Here is a 24,794-nt window from a genome sequence, read left to right as displayed (position 1 = left end):
TAGTGTTATATCTGAAAGCTTAAAAGGTTTTAAATATAACATTAGTGAGGCACAGCAATGAAGCGTAGCGGTTAGCACAATAGCCTCATAACTTCATAACACACAATCTCTTTCGGTATGTGTGTGGTTTTCTGCGAGTGTGTCTTGTGGTTCATATCTGGTTTCCACTGTGTGTCTACTGATGACAGCACAGGCGCTGGCTCCTGGTATATCTGAACTGGATAAGTGGATTAATAAATGGATGAAGATGGATTGATGAGGATGGATGGATAGATGGATGAATAGATGAAAGAAAAACAATGACCATTACAACTTCCATCTCTTTTACACAACAATAAGTGAGTCTAAGCTAACTTTCAGAGGTAGCTCTTAAAAGCTGTCAAACAAAACAGGACAATTTCTAAGAAAAATCTGTAAACATGAAAGACAATAGTGAGCAATGCAATTAAGATCACTGAGGACCATATTCAAAAAGTGGAGGCAGAGAAGACAGTAACTGCCTATATTAGAAAATGAAGAATACACAAAAAAAAAAAATCAAACACTATCCTCCTTTTTGCACAGATTGGGCTCAGTATAACAGGGTCTCACTAATGTCATCACATGTAAGCTTATGGTTACTGAATAAATACTGAAAATATGGCATCAGACCTCTGCAAAAATGATGGGAGTAAACTGAAAGCACATCTAACTATGTGATCAAAACTCTGAAAAAATTAATTTTATGCAAAGATGCACCACTTCAACAGCAATGTGGTAAAGGTTAGGACTATATTCATAAGTAATCACAAATTAATTTTAGACTGAAATCAGACTGATCAAATTGTTCAGTATATAAATAGTTAAGAGAGAAGTACATCTGAAGTTTTAACTCTTCTTTACAATCACCGGCTTCTCACTCACCATTTCCTCCAAACTGTTGGAAAAGGTTCTGTTGCACTGTGTTTCCAAGTTGCCCTGCAACATTTCCCATCATGTTCCTGTTAGCCATGGGTGCCCGTATTGAAAGTGGGGATTCCAGAGAACCTCCCATTTGTGAGAATATGTTGGGTGAGCCCTGTGGGTTACCAAGGCCAGTATTATAACCTGAGGGAAGTTGTTGATGTGGTGGCGGTGGTGGAGTTGGTTGTTGAATCTGCTTCAGTGCAACCCTGGGTAGCTGCCCGATTCCAATGGGATTGTTTAATGATCCCGGGGCTTGCAGTGGACTGCTGTTCAGAACCTCCTGTCGTACAGACAATGCTTTCTGTTGCAAAAGCTGCCGTTGTCTGTGTTGGAAACTATACAGCTCCCGCTGTCGTTGTGCCAGCATTTGGGCATTAATGGGCGGCTATGAAATGAGGCAGAGAATTAAATTATGAAAATGAAATTATGATAGTCATTCTAAATACAAACTACTTTAGTTGCATTTCTGCAATAATTGTTTTCCATAAATCTGCTATATTGATTGTTAAATAATTAATCTGTTTTTTAATTACACATCAACAGTATATTTACAGACTAAACACTACCTTTAGAAATACTCACACGTGTAGTTAACTGTGGTTGCATTCCTTGACGCCCTTCAATAGCTGGTCCACCAAATGAACTCATTACTGCCTGCCTGTTTTGATGCATCAGCTATGTTTGTTCACATAAAGAGAGAAAACAATAAAGAATCAGAATAATTCTTAGTGTTCATTTAAAGACTCAGTGATTAACATTAACAACATTTACCGTATATACTCGCGGACAAGTTCTCTCGCGGATATGTCGGGACTTGATTTTACAGTATAATTTCTAGTATTTTATAATATCAGTCATGTAAGTCAAATGCGAAAAACTTATGCTATTGATCCAAGAGATTATGACATGCTAACGCCCACCTGAGAGAGTAACCACAGGGCACACTGCCTTTTTTTTCTGTGTGGGTGCGGCAATGCTCTGTGTCAGCACATGCTCCTAACCTCACTCTCTATTGTGCTTATGTGACCACACAGTAATACCCAAACTATTCTGAAGCAACATTTGCACTGATTTGTGTTTTTTGTATCTCATACATCTTTATTGTAAAGGCATCCCTTATCTATGATGGAGCATTCGATCAGAAGAAAATATGAAGCTGATTTTAAATTAAATTAAATTAATTTCATTAATGTAGCAAAAGTAATTGGTAACTGCGCTGCTGCAACAAAATTCGATGCATTTGAGAAACTGATGTGAGATTGGAGGAGGCAAGAAGATATTAAAAAAAAAAAAATTTAAGTGTCGCATTTTTGAACGGGCGTATAAGTTGGGGTCTGATTTTATGATAAATCTTTCGGGTTTCAAGACCCGACTTATACGTGAGTATATACAGTAATAATTTTGTAATATTTTGTATTTATTGCTCTAAATGCAGCTGGGCAGTTTTTATTTATTTATTCTCAGCCTAGTCATTGACAATACCCATAGATTTATTTTTGTCTGTTTTGTTTAATAATCTGTAATGAAAAACTCATAGTAAGTGTGTACATACCAGCAGACTATACAGGTGAAAGAGAACCACATGTTCAAGATCATCAACACTCAGTGTACATTTCTTTTTCATTTACCGCTGACTTCAAAAATATATTTATTTCCCCAAAACTGCAACATGCTAATAACAAACAACATAAAATAGCCTTTAGTATATTACACTATTGTTATTGCTCTTCCTATTCAATGTTCTTTTTAAAATATGCAATAAATATTTAAGTTTAGTGATTCTTCATTTTGAATGAACTTTTTATACTGTGTTCACAATGTGGAAAGCACCTACTGCAAATGGATAAGGTTTTATATGGATAAGGTAAGCTTAGCTACTAAGCTTACAGGGTGTTCCTTAAGTCTGGAATAATAGAGAAAAATAGCGAATTCATGTATTTTTATCTTTACAGGCCCGAGATGAAGGGGGGATAAATTCCAGATAATTATTATCCGAGGAATAAGTTGTTTTCTGTGAAGAAAATAAATGTTTGTTGAAAAAAACTTTATATTGCAATTTTTAATTTAATGTAATATTATTTGCACATTACAGTGTTTACTTTTATTGCCCAAAAATTAATGTCACTTTTTGACAGAGTATCACACACTGTAGGCAAGCTTCATATCTGGGTATCACACCTGTTTTGCAAAATACTGTACTACTTTTGTATTAAACCTAATGTGAAAGCAGTAAAATTGGGCAAGTCAAATGATATGAACTGTGCAGCACAGCAAATATTAGCGAGGACATCAAGACTGCAATACAAATAGCCACTCAATTTAATATTGCTACTATAACAAGTTTTCCTAATGTTAAATAAGTACACATATTATCAAACTTAAATTATGCAGAGACAGCTGACCACATTATATGGTTAACAAAATGTGAACACAGGCAAACTAAAGTATAAACAGCTACATTAATTAGACCTGCATGTATTGGTCGAGTTGTGTATATGAGTGTGTCCTGAGATGGATTGGCACTCCCACTGGTACTGTTTTTTTCTTTGCACCTGGTGTTACCCATGCATGTTACATGCTCCAGCTCCTTCATACCTTGACTTTGGGTTATGCTGCTTCAGAAAACGGAAGTCATGGTGAAGCTCTCTTACTTACTGCAATGATGTAAGATCTGATATTCAGATACTGTATTACCTCAACCATTAATTCAGTCCAGTTATCCATTTTTAGGTCTCAGGGAGCTGGTGTCTACCCTTGCAGTGTTTGGCACAGGGTGGGAACCAACCACGTACAAGGTGTCAGCCTATCACATCAATACAAGTCAATTTTTGTTTAGGGTCTAATTTTTTTATAATACCAATTTTTATATGCAATAATCACAAGGTTTAAGATTTACTTTGTCCCATTGTACTTAATAAGTACAAGAAAAACTTGACATAAGCTTTTTTTCTACTTGAATTCTTATTTAGTAACTAAAGTACTGCATTTGAGAGAAAAAAAAAACCTAATAAATACAGATTAGATTAGAGAATGTCTGCTCCTATAGTATGTTAAAATACGTTTTGGCAATTTCAGGTAAAGGATTTGATGCTGACGTCACTAATTAATAATACCTTGTTGTGCTACATGACCACAATTTTCCTTGGTTTCTAGAGAAGGTGCAAGTTATCTGTTCAAATAATGTGCAATAAAATCACCCTGGTTGGTTTTTATTCATTAATTTAATCCAGTGGATGCAGGAAGTAAATTAAATAGCTCTCATGATTGAAATCTAAGTTCAAGAGATTATTTGTCAGCCATTACATTTAAATATAGAATGGACTTCAATTAAGATTTTAGATTAAAAGAAAAAACATTGCTTTATTGTCATACCTGCTGCTGTCCCTGGATCCTTTGTTGGAGCTGAAGCCGAAGCTGATTAGGCATACTAGGTGCTCTGGCGATGACAGGTCGTGGGGGTACTCCAACTGTCCCAAGCATACCTGCCCTTGGGGTTCCAAAACCAGCACTCTGTTGTTGACTTAGATCAGAAATGAATCGGGGAGACCCAGTATGAAACTGAGTAGGATAACTTGTGGGCTTTGAATCAATGAGTACAGGGACTGAAGAAGTGAGCTGAGATGGCAAATGATCTGGCACTGAGCTTATACAGCCACCCTGAAAGAAAATGACCAATTTTGAGAACAGAAACAGGATCAGTTTTCTAACAATTTAACTGGAATAGTTTTAAATTAATATGGCATAAAAAGTATTAATCAGAGGCTAAAGCAAAACACAGTTAATGAGGATACAAACAATTGACAGATAGCTACTTAAATTTTTAAGGCTCAAATATCTAATATTTCATCAGAACATTCTTTAAGAGAAAATGTATTGGATGTAACAAAATAAATGAATGTACTAAAATAAAAATACTTTTGAAAATGCATAATTTTCATGTATCCATAAACAGTATCTCTTACTATTACAAGAAGCAGTTTAAACATTCACTACCCAAGCAGTTACTTGGTATTTTGGCAAATTACTATATGCAATGATTGTGCAGCTGACTATTTGATAGTATGTTTATCAACTTTAATTGCACTATGGCACATGACTTTTAAGAACTATTCTGATTTATGCAATAATGTGTAGTAATTCAAAATAAAGTACATATGACAATAAAAAGGGCAAAGTCGACATTGGTCAAGTGTGATAAAATAAATTTAAAAGTACAGTGTGGATCATAAAGATCTCCCACATTTTGAAGGGGTATAAAAAATGAATGAAGCTATCTAAAAATTGTATATATTTCTGAAAAGTACATAAAAAACTGTTTTGTTTCAATAGGTTTTAAAAATCATATCAGGCAAATGGCTACCATCGCTGGCAATACATTGCTGAAGATGTTCCTGGAAGTTCTCCATCACTCTCCAGGTCATCTCAGGCGGAATGGCGTTAATTTCCTGTCTGATCCTTTCCTTCAAATCCTCAAGAGATCGAGGATGATGTTTGAAAACCTTTTCCTTTAGGTATCCCCAAAGGAAAAAGACACATGGGCTTAAATCTGGTGGCCATCACATCTCCCCTTAAAGAGATTAAATGCCCAAGGAACATTTCCCTCAACACTCGGAATGAACGTCATGCTGTGTGAGCTGTGGTCAGGTCCTGTTGAAACCACAAATGTTCTATATCCACATTGTCCAGTTTGGGGTGCAGAAAGGTCTCCAACATTTCAACGTACCAGTTGGAGGTCACAGTTACTGTTGTACCACCTTCCTCAAAATAGTATGGGTCGATCAAACCAAAGTCGTCAACTGCACACCAAACAATTACACGAGGAGTGTGGAACAGTCGTTTGTGGAGTTCATGTGGATTATTTTCAGCCCAGTAGTGAAAATTCTGCTTGTTTATGGCTCCACTGATAAGGAAGTGAGCCTCATCGCTACTTAGTGGAAAAGCTGCAGCAGGACCCTGTTCAAGAATTTCCGCACTTAAGGTTGTCTGCAGTTGGCATGATCTCTAATTCTTGAGCCAACATCATTTTGTAAAGATGCAGTTTTAATTCGGCATGCAGAATCCTCCTCAAACTCCGACTTGATATCCTCAGTCCCATGCATGTTTACGAGCGGAACGCCTTGGCGATTGCTGAATGGATGCTCTTACTGCTTCCACATTTTCTGACATTCTAACGGTCCTAGGTCTGCCAGGTGATTTCCTTTTCAGTATGGACCCAGTTGCCCAAAGGTTAGAAATCCATAGCAAAATCGTTTTCTGATTGGGTATAGAAGACTTTAGACTGAGCATGAAGCGTGTACTGAACACTCTCTTGAGTCACTATCACAGAACAGATGCGTCACTATCACAGAACAGTTGCTCACATAATATGCTTAGACAACAAAACCCCAATGTTCACCAGTCCAGCTCATGATGGGTACTGAAAGTTGTAGAGCCTAACCTACCGAATTAGACCTACCCCACCTCTCTACTCCCACTATCTTTATTTTATGCCCCACCATATACCTTCAGAAATAAAGTTTTTTTTACCAACTTTCCTTATTTTAAAAACTAAAACAAATGCTTTTGCTATACTCATTTTTTTCTAATATCTTTCAGAAGATGGAATTGACAATATTGGAAACAGAATTTAATAAAAAACAAACAAAAACACACTTTGCATTGATAGTGACTGATTGAGTCTAAATGCATCTGAAATCCTTGTCCTATGCTCCCAAAGTGCATTTCCATGAAGAAACTGTACCATGTGTTCCATATAACAGTGTAAAAGAACTGCTGGGAGACACAGATCTGTGGAGTACTCATGGGAGTTTAAAACAAATAACAGAGCCATGCAGTTCATGTACAAACTCTGACAACTTTTAAAAAGTATCATGGTGAGATGCAGGAGCAACGTAGAAATCAGGTGACCAAATAAGGTAAATGTACCGAGTAGAAAAGAAGTCAAATTTCATATAAAAAGTGGAAGTATCTAGAGGAAACAAACTGCTGCAAAATGCTCCAAATGCAGACACTACTGTGGCCTACAGCAAGCCATTCTTGACAAAAGCCATACAAATACATTTGAACAATGTTAATAAAATGAATATGTTAATAAATAAGTGTATCTTTAAAAAAAAGAAAAAAAAAATGTCATAAAGCAAATAACGAATAAGCCAAATGCTCCAAAGTATTTGTAGTGGCCCACCTGAACAAGCTTGTCTATCCCTAAAGCTCTATCCAGTTCTACCAGCTCACTCTCATCTGTCCCACTGAGAAAAGATACAAGTTCTTCAAGGAGAGCCTTTTCATCATTTCTGCCTTCGGGGGTGGTAGGGGGACAAAGCAGTTCATCCAGGGGAGATGTATGGCACAATCTATAGAGACATTATAACATTATGAATATATTTACATTCTTATTAAAACTTTCTTCTAACATTTAAAGAGAAAAGCCAAGCAAAATGACACCTTTTATTGGCTAACTAAAAAGATTACAATATGCAAGCTTTCGAGGCAACTCAGGCCCCTTCTTCAGGCTGAAGAAGGGGCCTGAGTTGCCTCGAAAGCTTGCATATTGTAATCTTTTTAGTTAGCCAATAAAAGGTGTCATTTTGCTTGGCTTTTCTCTACATTCATAATGGCTAACACGGTACAACAACCTAGTACTTCTAACATTTAAAATATTTATGCTACAAAGGAAGATAACTGAAGAATAATCAATAATTTTTGTTGAATTTCTCAATGTTTTTTATTTGAAACAAAATGTGATGAGGCTTTGCTTGACTTTTTAAACAACAGAATGCTAAAATATTAATTTCCAGTTATCACTCTTATATCAATTACATTGGTACTCAGCCTAATAATAGTGTAAGCCCAGAATTTTCAAATGGTGTGAATGTTGTACATAATTTACAGCATGAGCTCAAGCACGTGCAGAAGTAACTCCGAGTTCAGTTCAGGGCAGCGAAGGAGCAGTACAGGAGAAAGCTGGAGAAAAAGTTGCAGAATAACAGCATGAAGAAAGTGTGGGATGGGGTGAAGATCATCACTGGCTGCAGCTCGAAGCAGGGTGCATCCATCGAGAGAGACAGGGAGAAAGCAAACCTGATGAACAACTTTTTAAGCAGGTTTGACCACCCTAACCCACTCTCACCTCAGAGTACTGCATCCGCCACCCATCCTTCTGCTGATACCAGCATAGGAAAGAGTCCCCCCCCCACCCACAATTACAGCAGCCAAGGTAAGCAGAGAGCTGAGGAGACTTCGTGCAAGCAAAGCTGTGGGTCCAGATGAAGTATCACCATGACTGTTGAAGGCCTGTGCGTTGGAGCTGGGGAGTTCTCTACTGTGCAGGTTCAACCTGAGCCTGGAACAGGGGAGAGACCCGAGGCTTTGGAAAACATCTTGCATCACCCCAGTCCCAAAGGTATCACGTACTGGTGAGCTGAATGACTTCAGGCCTTTCACACTGAGGTCACATGTGATGAAGATCATGAAGTGGCTGCTGCTTCACCACTTGAGGCCACAGGTACGCCACGCCCTCGATCCTCTGCATTTTGCATACCAGGAGAAGGTGGGAGCGGAGGATTCCAACATCTACATGCTAAACCAATCCCTCTCCCACTTGGACAGAGGCAGTGGTGCAGTATGAATTATGTTTCTGGACTTCTCTAGCACCTTCAACACCATCCCAACCTCTGCTCCTTAGGGACAAGCTGACAGAGACGGGTGCAGATTCATACCAGGTGGCATGGATCGTGGACTATCTTACAGACAGACCTCAGTATGTGCGTCTCGGGAAATTCAGGTCTGACATTGCGGTCAGCAGCACAGGAGTGCCGCAGGGGACTGTGCTTTCTCTGGTCCTGTTCAGCCTATATACATTGGACTTCCAATACAACTTGGAGTCCTGCCATGTGCAAAAGTTCGCTGACGACCCTGCTATTGTGGGCTGCATCAGGAGTGGGCAGGAGGAGGAGTATAGGAACCTAATCAAGAAATTTGTTAAATGGTGCGAACCACCTACGACTGAACACCAGCAAAACCAAAGAGCTGGTGGTGGATTTTAGGAGGCCCAGGCCTCTCCTGGACCCCGTGATTATCAGAGGTGACTGTGTGCAGAGAGTGCAGACCTATAAATACCTGGGAGTGCAGCTGGATGATAAATTGGACTGGACTGCCAATACTGATTCTCTGTGCAAGAAAGGACAGAGCCGACTATATTTCCTTATAAGGCTGGTGTCCTTCAACATCTGCAATAAGATCCTGCAGATGTTCTATCAGATGATTGTGGCAAGTGCCCTCTTCTACGCAGTGGTGTGCTGGGGAGGCAGCATAAAGAAGAGGGACACCTTACGCCTGGACAAACTGGTGAGGAAGGCAGGCTCTACTGTAGGCATGGAGCTAGACAGTTTGACATCTGTGGCAGAGCGACGGGCAGTGAGCAGGCTCCTATCAATCATGGAGAATCCACTGCATCCACTGAACAGTATCATCTCCAGACAGAGAAGCAGCTTCAGCGACAGACTACTGTCACAGTCCTGCTCCACTGACAGACTAAGGAGATTGTTCTTCCCCCACACTATGTGACTCTTCAATCCAACCAGGGGGGTAAATGTTAACATACAATGCTATTGTCCGTTATACCTGTCTCACACTCTCCACCTTGTATTTTTTAACTTGCACTGCATTTTTATCACTCTTTAATTAATATTGTTTTTATCAGTATGCTGCTGCTGGAGTATGTGAATTTCCCCTTGGGGATTAATAAAGTACTGTACAGTCAGATATAATTGTCTTTGCAGTTAAAAAAAAAATCTATTCCTAATAAAATAAGTATGCCCAGTGCTACATTGTTTTCATAATTTTAGTTTAGTGATGTTAAATGGGCATAAGAACAAAAACAAAGCACACAACATTATGTTTTGTTTTCAGTTCAGTTTTTGGGGCAGAAAATCCAGCTTTATGCATAAAAACATTTAAAGAGCAATACAGTGTTTGTTTCAGACAGTACCAAACTACAAATAAACATAAAAATAACGGTAAACATTTACTGAACAGTTTGGCCCCCATTCAATATTATTAGACAATGGAATACATTTAATTTTATTTAAGACTAAAGTCCTTAGCATTGCCAGTTTCATTTTCAAGAACCAAACCCATGATAATACAATACAAAGGATGTGGTGTTGGGAGACAACTAGGTTTTAGAGTAGGTAGTGCATTCAATTCTTAAAATCATTCTATTGAATGCAAGGTTTAATTAAATGCATACAAATCTTTACAAATCATTGACACAGTACATTGTGGTTTCATCAGATACACCTCTAAAAAGTAAATCAAAACAATTATTTCTTATGAAATAATCACTCAGAGATATTGAAATACTCACAAGGTAATATTTCAGAATATTTAATTAAATGGGGACAAGATTTAATAATTTTTCTCTGATTCTAGAAACATTTGAATTGTTCCTTATATAGTTAATTTATTCTTTTCTAATTTTAAGTAAAATAGGACATAACTTGATCATTGTATTTTAGTAGGTGTGTTAGGATTCTTCTTAGGAACAGCAAGACTCCAGAAGATTTATTCTAGGAGAAGTAGCTGGCTCTAAGAAGGTATATGCAGGATGGAAATTTCTTATAGTGGTTATAAAATATTTTTGTTGTATAAATTATTCTTCTGATGCCACATGTACTAGAAATTTACTTGTAAATTCCTTTGATAAGCTGCATGTATATTGTGTGTATTCATTTTGGTTTCTCCCAGACTCCATAATAATAGTTTACTTAACATATAAAAGGATTTGGTTAACAACTTGCCAGACATGTTAACAAATGTGAAATGCTTTGTGTATTGTCTACATTTGTAATGAAATGAAAATAATACAAGTAGTTTAATAATCTGTTAAGTTACTTACTCTTTAGAAATATTAATATTATCTTGAGAAATTGTGGTTATGTTTGTTTCAAAAGGCACTGTGTCCGCAGAAAACTGCTGATCTTTTAACACCTCTACATTTGAAGAAGCTGTTACAAAAAAAAAAATTAATCATTATTTATCCAAAGTAAAAGTTGCAAACAAATATTTTTTAAATTAGGACAAAGGCACAAAACTGAATAAATTACAATAAACAATTTTTAACTCAATGCTATCCATCTATTGAGCAGTTACTGTACCTCCTTTAATTGAGAAAGAGTTTATCAGCCTCTCAAATTGGCTAATGTTGTTCAAATGATGAAACATGTCTGCTTGAATCTTTGTTTGCCCTGGAGAGCTACAGATTTCAAAAGGGGAATGATTTTTTGTATCAGGGCTCATGCTGAAAACTGTGGGCAGAAAAAAAAATATTGACCATACAAATACATCACAAATTCATAAACAGTATACAGTAATTGAACCTGGGGCCAACATCCCCGTTTTCTTTTATACTACTATACATATTAAACAGAGTAACAAACATTGCTTACAAACATTGTAAAGTCGCCAATGATTTATAAATATTTTGATTTAGAATCATATCCTTACCTTTAATTGCCAAAACCAATTTCATAGTTATGAAAACAAGAATCTATTCTGGCAGCATCAGGTATTAACAAAAGGAGGGAACCAACATTAGACAGTGGTCCACTCCATTGTAGAGTGCATTCACAATGTCCAAAGTAAATACATCAAAATACCCGAACACACGCCTTAAGATTGTGGGGAAGAAATCTGAATTATGCAAAGAAAATTCCAAGCTGACACAGGGAGAACACTAAAACTTAAACACAGTGACCAGTTTATGATTTCAATAGATGGTATTACCACAGACTTGGATGAGTGTGTCGAATGTGTCTTAGTACATTATGCTCCACACTGCAGGAACTGTGGTATTTAACAGACAATGAAATTACCACCACTCACACATTGCAACAGAATGCTTTGTGAATCTCTGTTGGTTGGCACTTATAAAAGAAAGATCTGACCTCTGTCACCACTATAAGCTAAACTAAACCAAAAGGATAGAGAAAATAAATGAATAAATCAGCTTGTAAAGGAAAACAAAAATATGCAACAATTATGGGGAAAGAATGTTGCTTCATTATTGTTAAATTTTATTTCCCATATTTTATACATACTGAGGAAATCGTGCCTCATATCCAAAATATTTACAGTATAACTTTGGTAGCTTCTCAGTTAGTATATCTGGTGTCTCACAGAAGAGGGAACAAGTGTACTTAAGATTTACTAATGATATTGAATACTGAACTGAAATTAAGTAAACGTATGTGGGCATAGGAATTAGACTTCTCCAAATGCTTGAGTGCACAGTGGAGGGTTAAAAACCGACCTGGTGGATTTGCAGACAAACTGTTGTAGATCCAGCAGGTGAGGTATCAAGTTCTTGAGGTGTTTAAATTCTAGATGCTTAAAGGCCATTAAACACACAAAAGACAACAGGCAACAGGTCAGTCATTGTCAAAGGCAAGATATTTTTTTACATTTTTTAAGTTAATGTTGTAAAACTTGAGGGAATTACTTCACAGGAAGTGAAGTATTATGAGTTGTGGTAAACTAAGAGACTAGTTGATCAGTGAGAGGTAAAGCTGAATAACTGTCTCTGGGCCTGTGGGACGTGGAATGTCACCTCTCTGAAGGGGAAGGAGCCTGAGCTAGTGCGCGAGGTTGGAGCTTGTTCATTGGGGTTCACCCCGGTAGACGAGAGGGTAGCCTCCCTCCACGTTCGAGTGGGAGGACGGGTCCTAACTGTTGTTTGCATGGAAGTGCCGAACAGCAGTCTGGAGTACCCCCCCTTTTTGGAGTCCCTGGAGGGGGTGCTAGAGGGCACACCTGCTGGGAGATTTCAGTGCTGACGTGGCCAATGACAGTGAGACTTGGAAGGGCGTGAATGGGAGGAATGCCCCCACCCTCAATTCCCCAATCTGAACCCGAGTAGTGTTTTGTTATTGGACTTCTGTGCTCGCCACGGATTGTCCATAATAAACACCATGCTCAGGCATAGGGGTGTCCATATGTGCACCTGGCACCAGGACACCCCAGGCCTCAGTTCGATGATCGACTTCATGGTCATGTCATTTGGACTTGTAGCCACATGTCCTGGACACTCGGGCGAAGAGAAGGATGGAGCTATTAACTGATAACTACCTGGTGGTGAGTTGGCTTCGATGGTGGGGGAGGATGCTGGTAGGCCCAAATGTGAGGGTGTGCTGTGAACATCTGGCAGAGTGCCCTGTCAGAAGTAGCTTCAACTCCCATCTCCGGCAGAACTTCGACCACGTCCCAAGGGAGGTGCGGAACATTTGAGTCTGAATAGACCATGTTCCGTGCCTCTATTGCTGATCGGAGCTATGGCCGTAAGGTGGTTGGTGCCTGTCGTGGCGGCAATCCCCGAACCCGTTGGTGGACACCGGCGGTGAGGGAATGCCGTCAAGCTGAAGAAGGAGTCATACAGGACCCTTTTGTCCTATGGGACTCCAGAGGCGGCTAACTGGTGCCGCAGGCCAAGCGGAATGCGGCTTTGGTGGTGGCTGAGGCAAAAACTCGGGCGTGGGAGGAGTTTGGGGAGGCCATGGAGAACGACTTCCGGATGGCTTAGAGGAGATTCTGGTCCACCATCCAGTGTCTCATTAGGGGGAAGCAGTGCAGTGTCAACACTGTATATGGTAGGGATGGTGTGCTGCTGACCTAAACTCGGGACGTTGTGGGTTAGTGGAGGTAGTACTTTGAAGACTTCCTCTATCCCACTAACATGTCTTCCAATGAGGAAGCAGAGCCTGAGGACTCAGAGGTGAGCTCTCCCATATCTGGGACTGAGGTCACTGAGGTGGTCACAAAACTCCTTGGTGGCAGGGCCCTGGGGGTGGATGAAATACGCCCAGAGTTCCTCAAGGCTCTGGATGTTGTAGGCCTGTCTTGGTTGACAGGCCTCTGCAACATTGCATAGACATTGGGGACAGTGCCTCTGGATTGGCAGATGGTGGTGGTCCCCCTCTTTAAGAAGGGGGACCGGAGGGTGTATTCCAACTACTGAGGGCTAACACTCCTCAGCCTCCTTGGAAAAGTCTATTCAGGAGTCCTGGAGAGAAGGGTGTGTCAGATAGTTGAACGTTGGATTCAGGAGGAACAGTGTGGTTTTCATCTTAATCGCGGAACAGTGGACCAGCTCTACACTCTTGGCAGAGTCCTGGAGGGTGCATATGAGTTTGCCCAACCAGTCTACATGTGTTTTGTGGACTTGGAAAAGGCATTCGACTGTGTCCCTCGGGGAATCCTGTATGGGGTGATCCGGGAGTATGGGGTATCATACCCCTGACAAGGGCTGTTCGGTCCCTGTACAACCGGCATCAGAGCTTGGTCCGCATTGCCGACAGTAAGTTGAACCAGTTTCCAATGAGAGTTGGACTCTACCAGGGCTGCCCTTTGTCACCAATTCTGTTCATAACTTTTATGGACAGAATTTCTAGGCGCAGCCAGGGCATTGAGGGGGTCCGGTTTGGTGGGCTCAGGATTGGGTCACTGCTTTTTGCAGATGCTGTTGTCCTGTTTGCTTCATCAGGCCATGATCTTCAGCTCTCTCTGGATCGGTTCGCAGCCGAGTGTGAAGCAGCTGGGATGGGAATCAGCACCTCCAAATCCGAGACCATGGTTCTCAGCCGGAAAAGGGTGGAGTGCCCTCTCAGGATTGGGAGCGAGATCCTGCCCCAAGTGGAGGAGTTCAAGTATCTAGGGGTCTTGTTCACAAGTTAGAGAAGAATAGAGCGGGAGATCGACAGACGGATTGGTGTGGCGTCCGCAGTGATGCAGGCTCTGCATCGGTCTGTTGTGGTGAAAAAGGAGCTAAGCCGAAAAGCAAAGCACTGAATTTACCAGTCGATCTATGTTCCTACCCTCACCTATGGTCATGAGCTATGGGTAGTGACAGAAAGAACGACATCGCGAATGCAGTCGGCTGAAATGAGTTTCCTCTGCAGGGGTGTCTGGGCTTTCCCTTAAAGATAGGGGGAGAAGCTCTGTCATCCGGGAGGAGCTCAGAGTAGAGCCACTGCTCCTCCGCATCGAGAGGAGTCAGATGAGGTGGCTCAGGTATCTGATCAGGATGCCTCCTGGACGCCTCCCTCATCTAACCAGGAGGAGGCCCCGAAGACGACCCAGGATACGCTGGAGGGACTGTGTCTCTCGGCTGGCCTGGGAACGCCTCGAAATTCCCCCAGAAGAGCTAGTAGAAGTGGCCAGGGAGAGGGAAGTCTGGGCATCTCTGCTCAAGCTGCTGCACCCTCAACCTGATCTCGGATAAGCAGAAGAGGATGGATGGATAGGCCTGTGGATAAAGTAGTATTTTATTTTGTAAAGATAAATCCCATTTCATCACTTGAATTAGAGAGAAGGAGTAGACAAGAGTAGACAACAAAAGAGAAAGAGGAGTCCTCCATATTTGGTTCTTCAAGGTGAGTGCTAAACTGGTTACATTTATCTGGGAAACTTAAGTGATCATACTTTAACACTAGAATCCCTGGAGCCTACGAAAAAAGTCGGAATGCCGGGCCACCTTAAATTCCTTCGCACCTCTTCATTAGCCTCTTTTTTTGCAAATGTGTCAATCAGCACAAACAGCAAGCAGCCTGCTATCCCTTCCCCCACCAATGCAGCTAAAGTTCTTCCAGCTCAAGTCTGTTTATCTCGGAGTGAGGTAGGGTAAATAATACCCTGCATTTACACACATGGACATGGAACACACATGAAATGTATGTATTTCAAATAATAATATATTATTTACCCTATACAATTTTAGGCACCTCAATCCGAGATATACAGACCTGAGCTGGGAGAACTTCAGTTGTGTTGGTGGGGGATGGGATAGCAGACTTCTTGCTGACTGTGCTGATCGACACATTTGCAAAACAAAGACACTGATGAAGAAGTGCGAAAGAATTTAAGGTGGCCCTGCATTATGACTTTTTTCGTAGGCTTCAGGGATTCTAGTGTTAAGGTGATGGAGTGTTTTTTGTTCTATTGTAATGTTTGTTCCTCCAGACTGTTCTGGGGCAGTTAGTAGACGTTTTTTTTTTTTTTTCTACTGTAGTTGCTCTTGGGTTCCCAGACTACAGAGTAGACTTTATGCTTGACATGAATATATGCAGTCTGGTCACCCTTAATAATGGCCTGTAAACATTTTATAGAAAGAGGCAAGTTATTTCTGTAATGCACAAGTTGTAAAGTTATGCAATCTAGAGAAATCTTTTAGTGTGAAATACTCACTGTTAGCATTGCTTTGATTGTTCACACTGTTCATCTGTGACTCTTGCTTTATACTGACACCTTCAGGAATGTCTCTGTCAGCTGACTGAGATGTAGACTGTCTTCTTGGTAATGATGTCCTTGTACCATCCAAAGCTGGCAGAAAGGAATTCAATGCATCCATTTGACCTGCATGCTAAATAATAAACAGAACATTGTTACACATTTTGTTCTATTAACAGGATTCTATGTCTGTATGTAGGATAATCAAAAAAATCAGTCTACTGTAGTATTAATGCATATTATTTACATTTAGATTTGATATTTTAGACAAACGCACAAAAAATAGAAACCTGGTATTTACATAAACTTTGATCTGGAAGTTTTAATACAGTAAGAAAAAGTGTAAACATAAATTGAAAATGTAGGCAACATAATATACATTATATATATATATATATATATATATATATATATACATTATATATATATATATATATATATATATATATATATATATATATAGTACAGGCCAAAAGTTTGGACACACCTCCTCATTCAATGTGTTTTCTTTATTTTCATGACTGAAGGCATCAAAACTATGAATGAACACATGTGGAGTTATGTACTTAACAAAAAAAGGTGAAATAACTGAAAACATGTTTTATATTCTAGTTTCTTCAAAATAGCCACCCTTTGCTCTGATTACTGCTTTGCACACTCTTGGCATTCTCTCAATGAGCTTCAACAGGTAGTCACCTGCAATGGTTTTCACTTCACAGGTGTGCCTTATCAGGGTTATTTAGTGGAATTTCTTGCTTTATCAATGGGGTTGGGACCAGCAGTTGTGTTGTGCAGAAGTCAGGCTAGTTGGGCGATCATTTATTTTTCAACAGGACAATGACCCCAAGAAGGAGAGTGATGGAGTGCTGTAAATGGTCATGAAAATAAAGAAAACACATTGAATGAGGAAGTGTGTCCAAACTTTTGGCCTGTACTGTATATATATAATTGGGTCTTTCAAAAAACATTTAAATCACAAATAGTTCAAATATTACTAATTATATAGGACTTTTACATAAGAAATTATCTACAGTATGTGGGGAGCTTTCTTTTTTTCAAGATAACAATAACTGATTTGTGGAGTTGAAATATTTTTACTTGTTGAAAAGGAAGGCAGAAAGGGAACATAGCATGGATTTTTTAATATTGTTAGATGTGAGAGAATGCAAATTTTTCCCACACATTTTTCACCAAGCTCAGTTCGTCATGTCAGACACTTTGTAAGATGAGCACAGACAAAGAAACTACATTATAAATGTGGTTTCGCTACAAAGATTTTTCTTTCCTTGAAAGACTAACCAAAACAGTAAAGGACATGGAGGCCCAATGTGGTGCAATACAGGAGACCAGTGAAATAATAAGCTTTCTCAGATTAAGAATAACATACAAAAATGTTTAATATTGTGAAATATAAATATATACTCAATCAAAACATACCTATATACACTAATCAGCCACACCACCGAGAGGTGAAGTGAATACCATTGTCTAGCTCATTATAATGACAACTGTCGGGTTAAGACATATTATACAGCAAAAGAACAGTTTTTGAAGGTAATGTATGGAAGCAGGTAAAATAGTCAAGTGTAAAGATCTGAGTGACAAGGGTCAAACTGTGATGGCTAGATGACTGGGTCAGAGCATCTCCAAACACTGAAAGTGTTATAGGATTTTCTCTTTATGGTTAGGACTTACCAAAATGAAGGAGAACCGGTGAAACAGCAACAGAGTCATGAATGTCATTCAATGTCATGAATGCTTATTAATGCACGCGAGGAGAGAAGGCTATCCTGCCTGGTCTGATCTTACAAAAATGTTACTGTAGCACAAACTGTAAAAAAAAACTTAATGCTGCCCATGAGAGGCATCAGAACACATTGTGGATCCAGTCTGCTGCATAACCGCAGACCAGTCAGAGTGCCCATGCCGACTCCTGACCATTCCCCCTAAAAGTACCTATAATGGGCATATCTGAGTCAGAAGTGAACCATGGAGAAATGGTAGGTGGTGACCTGGTCTACTGAATCACATTTTCTTTTAGGCACTATGGGAAGAAGGCAAACTGGCCAAGGCAATCCTCCGCTGGGAAATGTTGGCTCCTAACATTCATGTGGATGTTTGACACGTACCGCCTACCTACAAATTGTTGCAGATCATACACACACATTCATGGCAAGGGTATTTCTTTATGGCAGTGGCCCCTTTCAGTTGGATAATGTGTTCTACCATGCTCTTCCATACAAAAATTGTTCAGGAGTGGTTTGAGGAACAGGACAAAGAGTTCAAGGTGCTGACTTGACTTTCAAATTCCCCAGATATCAGTCCAATCAAACAAAAATCAAAGTAATGTATGTGGAATTTATGCTTAAGAAAAGTGAACACAACAATAAAATAGGCACACAGTAAACAAGATGCAGTGAAACTAACAATGTGCATTCAAGTCAACCCTGCGATGGAATGGTGTCCATTCCAGGATTTGTTCCTGCCTTGAATCAATTGTTTACTGAAACAGGTTCCAGGTTCCCTACAACTCCACTCTGGATAAACAGGTATAGAAAATGGATGGAAGGATGTACACTTAACTTTTTCTGTGCATGACTTTATGCCAAAAAGATAATGCTTCCTTAGTATTGTAAAAAAAAAAAAAAAAAAGTATATATTTTTTAATAAAAACAATGCCCATAGAGTGTTCCTTTAACAAGCTTGACACGCTGAATAAATAAATGTTAATTAATTTAAAATGGAGTGGCACAGTTGTTATCCGAGTTACAGCAGACTCGGGTCAAATACTGGTAGTTTGCATTTCTTTCTCTATGTTTTACCCCTAGTTTTCCAGAAATATCTTAAAATGTATCTTAAAAGTGTACTGGCAAAAGGAAACTGACCGGCTATAATCCAACACCCAAACCAAGGTTGCTTCTTGCTTTGTGATAATGTTGTTTAGATACTTTTTGATTTAACCCTGTATAATGAACTGCAAATAGTATGCTACATTATTTTCAAATGGAATGACTTTAACAGGACTATAAGTGACAAGTTTAGTCCCAGTGTTTCAGTTTCTTTGAAACATAAGAAAAAGGCTGTGCAACTCATAAATTGTATGTTAGAAACTCCATTTTAGCCTTGACAGGTGATCTGATGTTTGCAAACTATATTACTTTAGGTTTGCTCAACAAAAATACCACAAGAAAATAGACAAGACAGATAGTTATCATAAATGCATACTGATACAAGATTTAGCATGTTTTAGTTATTACCTGATGACTAGGTTCCCTTTTTATTTCTTCCTTGACCATCTTACTTGGAGAGGTTGAATCAATACGGGATGGAGGTGCAATTCTGCTGGATAGTTCTGAAGAAGTCAAGCTGTCCAATTCATCATCATCATCATCATCTTTATCAAGAAGGTATCGTAGTAGCTGATGGTCATGCCCTTCTTTGCTGTTATGGTGACAGTTTGCCAATTCCTGCTTTATTGGCACTCCTGAATCCTTACTGTTGGCTTCATCTTCTACAGAATGCAGTTGATTTACTGACTCTGTAGGGCTGCTTTCTTGCAGCAAACGATGCAGTATTTTATGACGTTCTGTAAGGGAACTGTGTGAGGCTGGACAATGGGCAGGAGAGGATTTGCTAGCAGCACTCTGCATCTCTAGTCCTTTTTGTGAATCTGTTTCTTGGCCTCTGTCACTGTTCTCTGGCAGATGTGAAAACTTAGAGCTACTGAAAGGTTGGGGAGTTTTACTCCTTCCATCCACAGAACACTCTAATTCTGACAAAGATGTTGATGGGACTTCTGTTAATTTATTCAGTGTAAGGGTAATCTGCCCAGGGGAACTGTGAACTGGGGTACCCACTGATGTCTGGTTTTGCCTTTGCGGAGTTGTTGAATGTAGTGATAAACTGAGAGGTGAGCCGGTTACTTCTCCTAAAGGCCCAAGTTGGCCTGAATGCTGCCTAGTGATGGTATTTCCTCCACTGCCAGCACTAGGGCTACACACAGCACTCACAGGAGAGTGCATGTTAGATGTATAGGGAGAAAAAGGGTTTCCAGGTACAAGTCCAGGACTTCCACGGGGTGGTCGAGGTGACATGAAAGGAGATGAGGTTGCTGCTAAAGGACTTCCCAGAGGAGAAGGACTGTTCATTGGTTGGTTAACAACCCGATTTGTCACTGGAGAGACGTAGTTTCCTGAAGGATTGGTGGAGGTACCTGATCCACCATTGATTCCATTGTTGTTACAATTGCTGGTGTGCATGCTTGAGTCTGGTATATGGCTGGTTTCACTTCCTGGCTGTACATAACTGGCATTGGAATGAGTAGTATGGGTTGGAGAAGGCTGGTTTTGAGCTTGGGAACTTTTCTCATGCATAGGTGGGAGGCACATATTAGTGTTTTCCTGAGTATTAAGAGTGCTGTGTTCCCTGTAATCAAAGTAAAAACATTAAAAATGAGAAGATTATTTTGCATAGTCAACAACACACAAACTCCTGATGTATTTTAGTTGATACCATGAAACAGGAAAAGTCAAAAAGTTCTAAATGTAGGTAGTAATTTAAATGCATTTTCAGATTCTACCACAAATAATTTCTGAAGTAAATATGACTACTTGTCATTAGCTAAAAAGAGTCCTCCACAATACTGAAATTATATACCTAACAATGTAAGACGTGCACCATCAGTCTTAAGTTTTAAAGGAAGACTGAATTCTCATTACTTCACAAAAGCATATTCTAGTTAGAGATGCCTTTGTGAGTGTTCACTCTGTTTACTTCTGACTGTAATTGTGATGATTATCAAGATTTCTAAGTTCTAACTTTTCCCAATTCTTTTGCTCTCTTTCGGTTCCTTTAGTGAAATTTAGTGTTGAAGTTACTATGATACAGTTTTACCTAATAACCTTGGAACAGGATCTCAGAGTGAAGAAAGGATAGTGGAATTAATAGTGAAGAACAACAGTAGCAGACCACTGTAAGACTCCATAAAAATTATTTCATTCCACAACTGTTATCAACACTTTGCATTAAATTACCACCCAAAAAAGCCTTTCCAACATGAGCATTTCAAAAGGTAAAAAACTACAGTATATCACTCAGTGCCAACAATATATTTAATATACCTGTTTAATACCTGGTAGGCTACCCTTCTGACTCCCGAATCAACAAGGTGTTTGAAACATTTTCTTAGCATTTTGGTCCATGCTCACCAAAAAGCATTGAGCAGTTTGTGCAGATCTATTGACCATATACTCATGCTGCAAACTTACCATTTTAATAGGTGTGGCCTTTCTGTTAGCTAAAATGAGCCTGGACTTTCTACTCTTACCTTTCGCATCCAATAAAGCGGTTTCTGAATGATGTTAAGTAAGTCAACTGTAAGTTGTCATAACCAACCTAAAGTATTGGTTGAAAAACAATCAAATATTTTTAGCATGTATGTATGCTTTAAATATTTAGAGGAATCTACAGGGTGGTCCAGATGTAATTATGCAGATCCAGATCGTCTGGATGACTTTGATTTATGCGGGGACGATTACAGTTCGGCGCGGAGACGATTCTTCATGTCGTCAGTTCATACACTTCTCGATGGTCCGGGATTTTTCAGGTCATTTTCTATGTAATAAACTTAGTAAGTTATAGCGTAATGAAAATGGCATAATTAGACCTGGACCACCCGATATATTAAAGGCTGTTTGAAACAGCAGGCTATTTAAACTAACAAGTAGGTATACCTTATAATGTGAATGTTCTTAATGTATACATTGAATAGGGTTTTGTATTTTTCTTTCTTAAGCAGCTTTATTTTTTGCTGCCTAAAAAAGGCAGAGAATGTTCTGTAACCTTCCAGCCTCCAGACTTTACAAATGCTTTAATACAAGCTATGTATAAAATTATTCTTTGTGTCATCATTTTTTTTTTTGGTTACACTTGCAAGTGAAACCACTTTTCCACAGCATGATTCCCAGCATTTATGGAGATAATGCTCCCTGTTGAACACAAACCGTTAAGCACAAATAAGCTTTAGAAATATTTTTAGACATCTTCTTGGTATTTCAAGAAACTTAAATTCCAGTTAAATAAACTGGATGCATCCAGATTATGTTCTCAGTGCTTTCTGTTTTATAATGCTAAAACAGTGGTGGACTTTAAATATTGCTTCTCCTTTTCATCTCAAACATCTTGCATTTTTTTCATCTCTCACATGTCTTATTTTCTAAAATAATAAGCCTCAGTTTATGAACCGTCTGCACTGACACTTTGTAAAGCAGTATATTCCAACTCCAGCTTAAATACATGCAACTCCCAACTCTGGAATATGCCAGATACAATTGGCCATGAATAAAACATTCCTGTCGCAGATCAATTTCTGCTTTTCTTAGTGACGACCTTGGCTTTTGTTTATGGCCACCGCAAAATACAATTTTACAGTAAACTGTATTCTATTTAGTTGAAACAGGTAATTAGTAGAAATAATAGGAATTGTTGGTATAAATGGAATTTCTCCCTGTAGCACATTCTATAAAAATGGTAGCTTCAATCAGATTTGAATGTAACTCCTTAATGTGTAATCTTGTACTGTACCAAAGTCTGGGAAGGTTTAGATCAAAAGCAATATACACTGAATCATGTTTTTCTTTAACTTATTATATGTAGTATTGACATGGTGCATGCAATGACCTGAACATTTTAATAGGGGTGCACAAATATGACTAACTTAATAACTGACAATTATTGCCTTTGATATTATAACTGATTATTAATTTCAATTTACCGCATAATGAAAAATGCACCATTTCTTGACAACTTTATATACTGTATTCTCGCTACACACAGCACAATGCAGCCATCATTGGGCAGGGAAACACTTAAGAATTAATATTAAATTGATAAGTGCTTGATTAGTTAATAATTAATTCTTCTTTTTAAAATCTTGAATTATAGATACAGCACACTTATAAAATCTGCATCACTATTTTTAATTTTGTTTTGTTTTTGCAAAAGTTTTTGCAAAATTAATGTTCCTTTTGAAAAAACAGTCATCACTAAAATGTGGGAAAATGTCAAATTAGGGTTCTGCTGAATTAAAAAAACAGAGGTTTCATGTTTATGTAAAAATTAAAGTACATGATAAAATATTAAATGACAATATCAGAAGATTAAGAAGTTAATGTAAACACAACCTCATAGCAACATATTGATACATGCTGCTGCCAGACTCATTCCTTGAGCTGTAGCATTATTATACTTGAGGGAAATAAAAGCCATACTCATTTGAAGAAGCAGCACTGCAAGTATTTGCTTTCAGCGTATTGTATATTCCACATCAATATAATGAACCATTACCATTACAGGCATGCTTTCATAGTTCTGCTCAATCACAGATTGGTCATGGTTACATAAAGTACTACTTCATTCATATACATTTTGAATTTTCTGTGACATTTAGAATAAAGTGAATGCAATGCAACTTTAGAAGAATAACTGCCGGAGAGGATGACTTCTCTTACCCTGACTGTTGATCATTTTTTAAAACCATTGTTACACACAGTTTTAATTGGAACCTTGTCTTTTGATAAACAATGCATGATAACTACTGTTATCTGATTTTACGTTTCACAGCTTACTGTATGCAGGCATGCGTTAGTGTAAACAGGTAATTATAGTTATCTGTGTTGCAGACATAATATTACTGGAACTAAGTGCTTCTTGCTTAACTTTCAAGCACTCTTCATACAAGACTATGTGGTTGAATTTTAGATGGCTGTATAAATGTTTGTCTGCAGTGGATTAGAAGTTTGCACTGTACACTTTTGAAGAAGAATTTTTTTTTTTACAGATGATTGTCTTAATTTTGGTATTTAAATGTCTAAAAGTGTTAGATGATCTAGGTTCATTATTACTAATTCTTCTCAGCTTTTCTAAAAGCTCCTGAAAACAGAAACAAAATACACTCACATTTTTTAAAAGATGATGTCTGGGATCAGACAAGTAAAAATTATCAATTAATTTATCATTTAGCAAGTAGTTAGTCCTATGATGTGACTGCCTCTGTATATGTAAAGCAGTGCTTGACGTGGATATATACAGATGCCAGTATCCTACAGTATGTGTTACACTGATGTATTGCTGTTAAGAGCGAGAAGCACAGAGCAGTAGGTTTAATGAGTATGACTTAATTTCTGTGGTTCCTTTATTACAAATTCAAGTGCCAATATCTAAGACCAATGTTTCTCATTTGCAGCATAGAGATTGCTAAACGGTTCAGTTGGTGGAGTCACCATGTCCAAAGGTAAAATAAATAAAACATTTATCAACAAACAAAAAAACCAAAAACATGCCAACTAATTTTTTTTCATCTATAATATCACCAAACTTCAATCAAATCTATCAAGGCATTTTTGAGGTTTTGGGGTATTTAGCTTTTCCATGGGGAGTTGGGGTAAATATTGATGTATTGAAATGTCCTTTCTTAGTGGATACCTAATACCCTAGTTGCACCATTTTGGAAAATTTCAGCTTTTTAACTAAGCAGGAAATAGTGCTTTTGTTGATGAGTGAGTATATAGATT

At 38.6% G+C, this 24,794-nt stretch overlaps 1 protein-coding gene across 3 annotated transcripts in view; it reads right to left on the bottom strand.

The window, feature by feature from the left end:
* The window catches only part of ncoa1 (nuclear receptor coactivator 1), a 153,968-nt gene that overhangs the window by 17,748 nt on the left and 111,426 nt on the right, over positions 1–24,794 (bottom strand). For all 3 annotated transcript variants that reach the window (XM_039748462.1, XM_039748464.1, XM_039748463.1), the window contains 8 exons: positions 19,482–20,649; positions 16,183–16,357; positions 11,103–11,252; positions 10,844–10,952; positions 7,130–7,298; positions 4,318–4,602; positions 1,528–1,620; positions 904–1,330 (listed from right to left, as the gene is read on the bottom strand). In XM_039748462.1, the coding sequence (XP_039604396.1) occupies positions 904–1,330; positions 1,528–1,620; positions 4,318–4,602; positions 7,130–7,298; positions 10,844–10,952; positions 11,103–11,252; positions 16,183–16,357; positions 19,482–20,649 (2,576 nt within the window). The remainder of the gene's footprint in view (positions 1–903; positions 1,331–1,527; positions 1,621–4,317; positions 4,603–7,129; positions 7,299–10,843; positions 10,953–11,102; positions 11,253–16,182; positions 16,358–19,481; positions 20,650–24,794) is intronic.

Source organism: Polypterus senegalus, chromosome 3, assembly GCF_016835505.1.
Source record: "Polypterus senegalus isolate Bchr_013 chromosome 3, ASM1683550v1, whole genome shotgun sequence".
Classification (NCBI taxonomy): domain Eukaryota; kingdom Metazoa; phylum Chordata; class Cladistia; order Polypteriformes; family Polypteridae; genus Polypterus; species Polypterus senegalus.
Note: the sequence above shows the minus strand (reverse complement) of the source record. Positions and strands in the feature narration are given on the sequence as shown.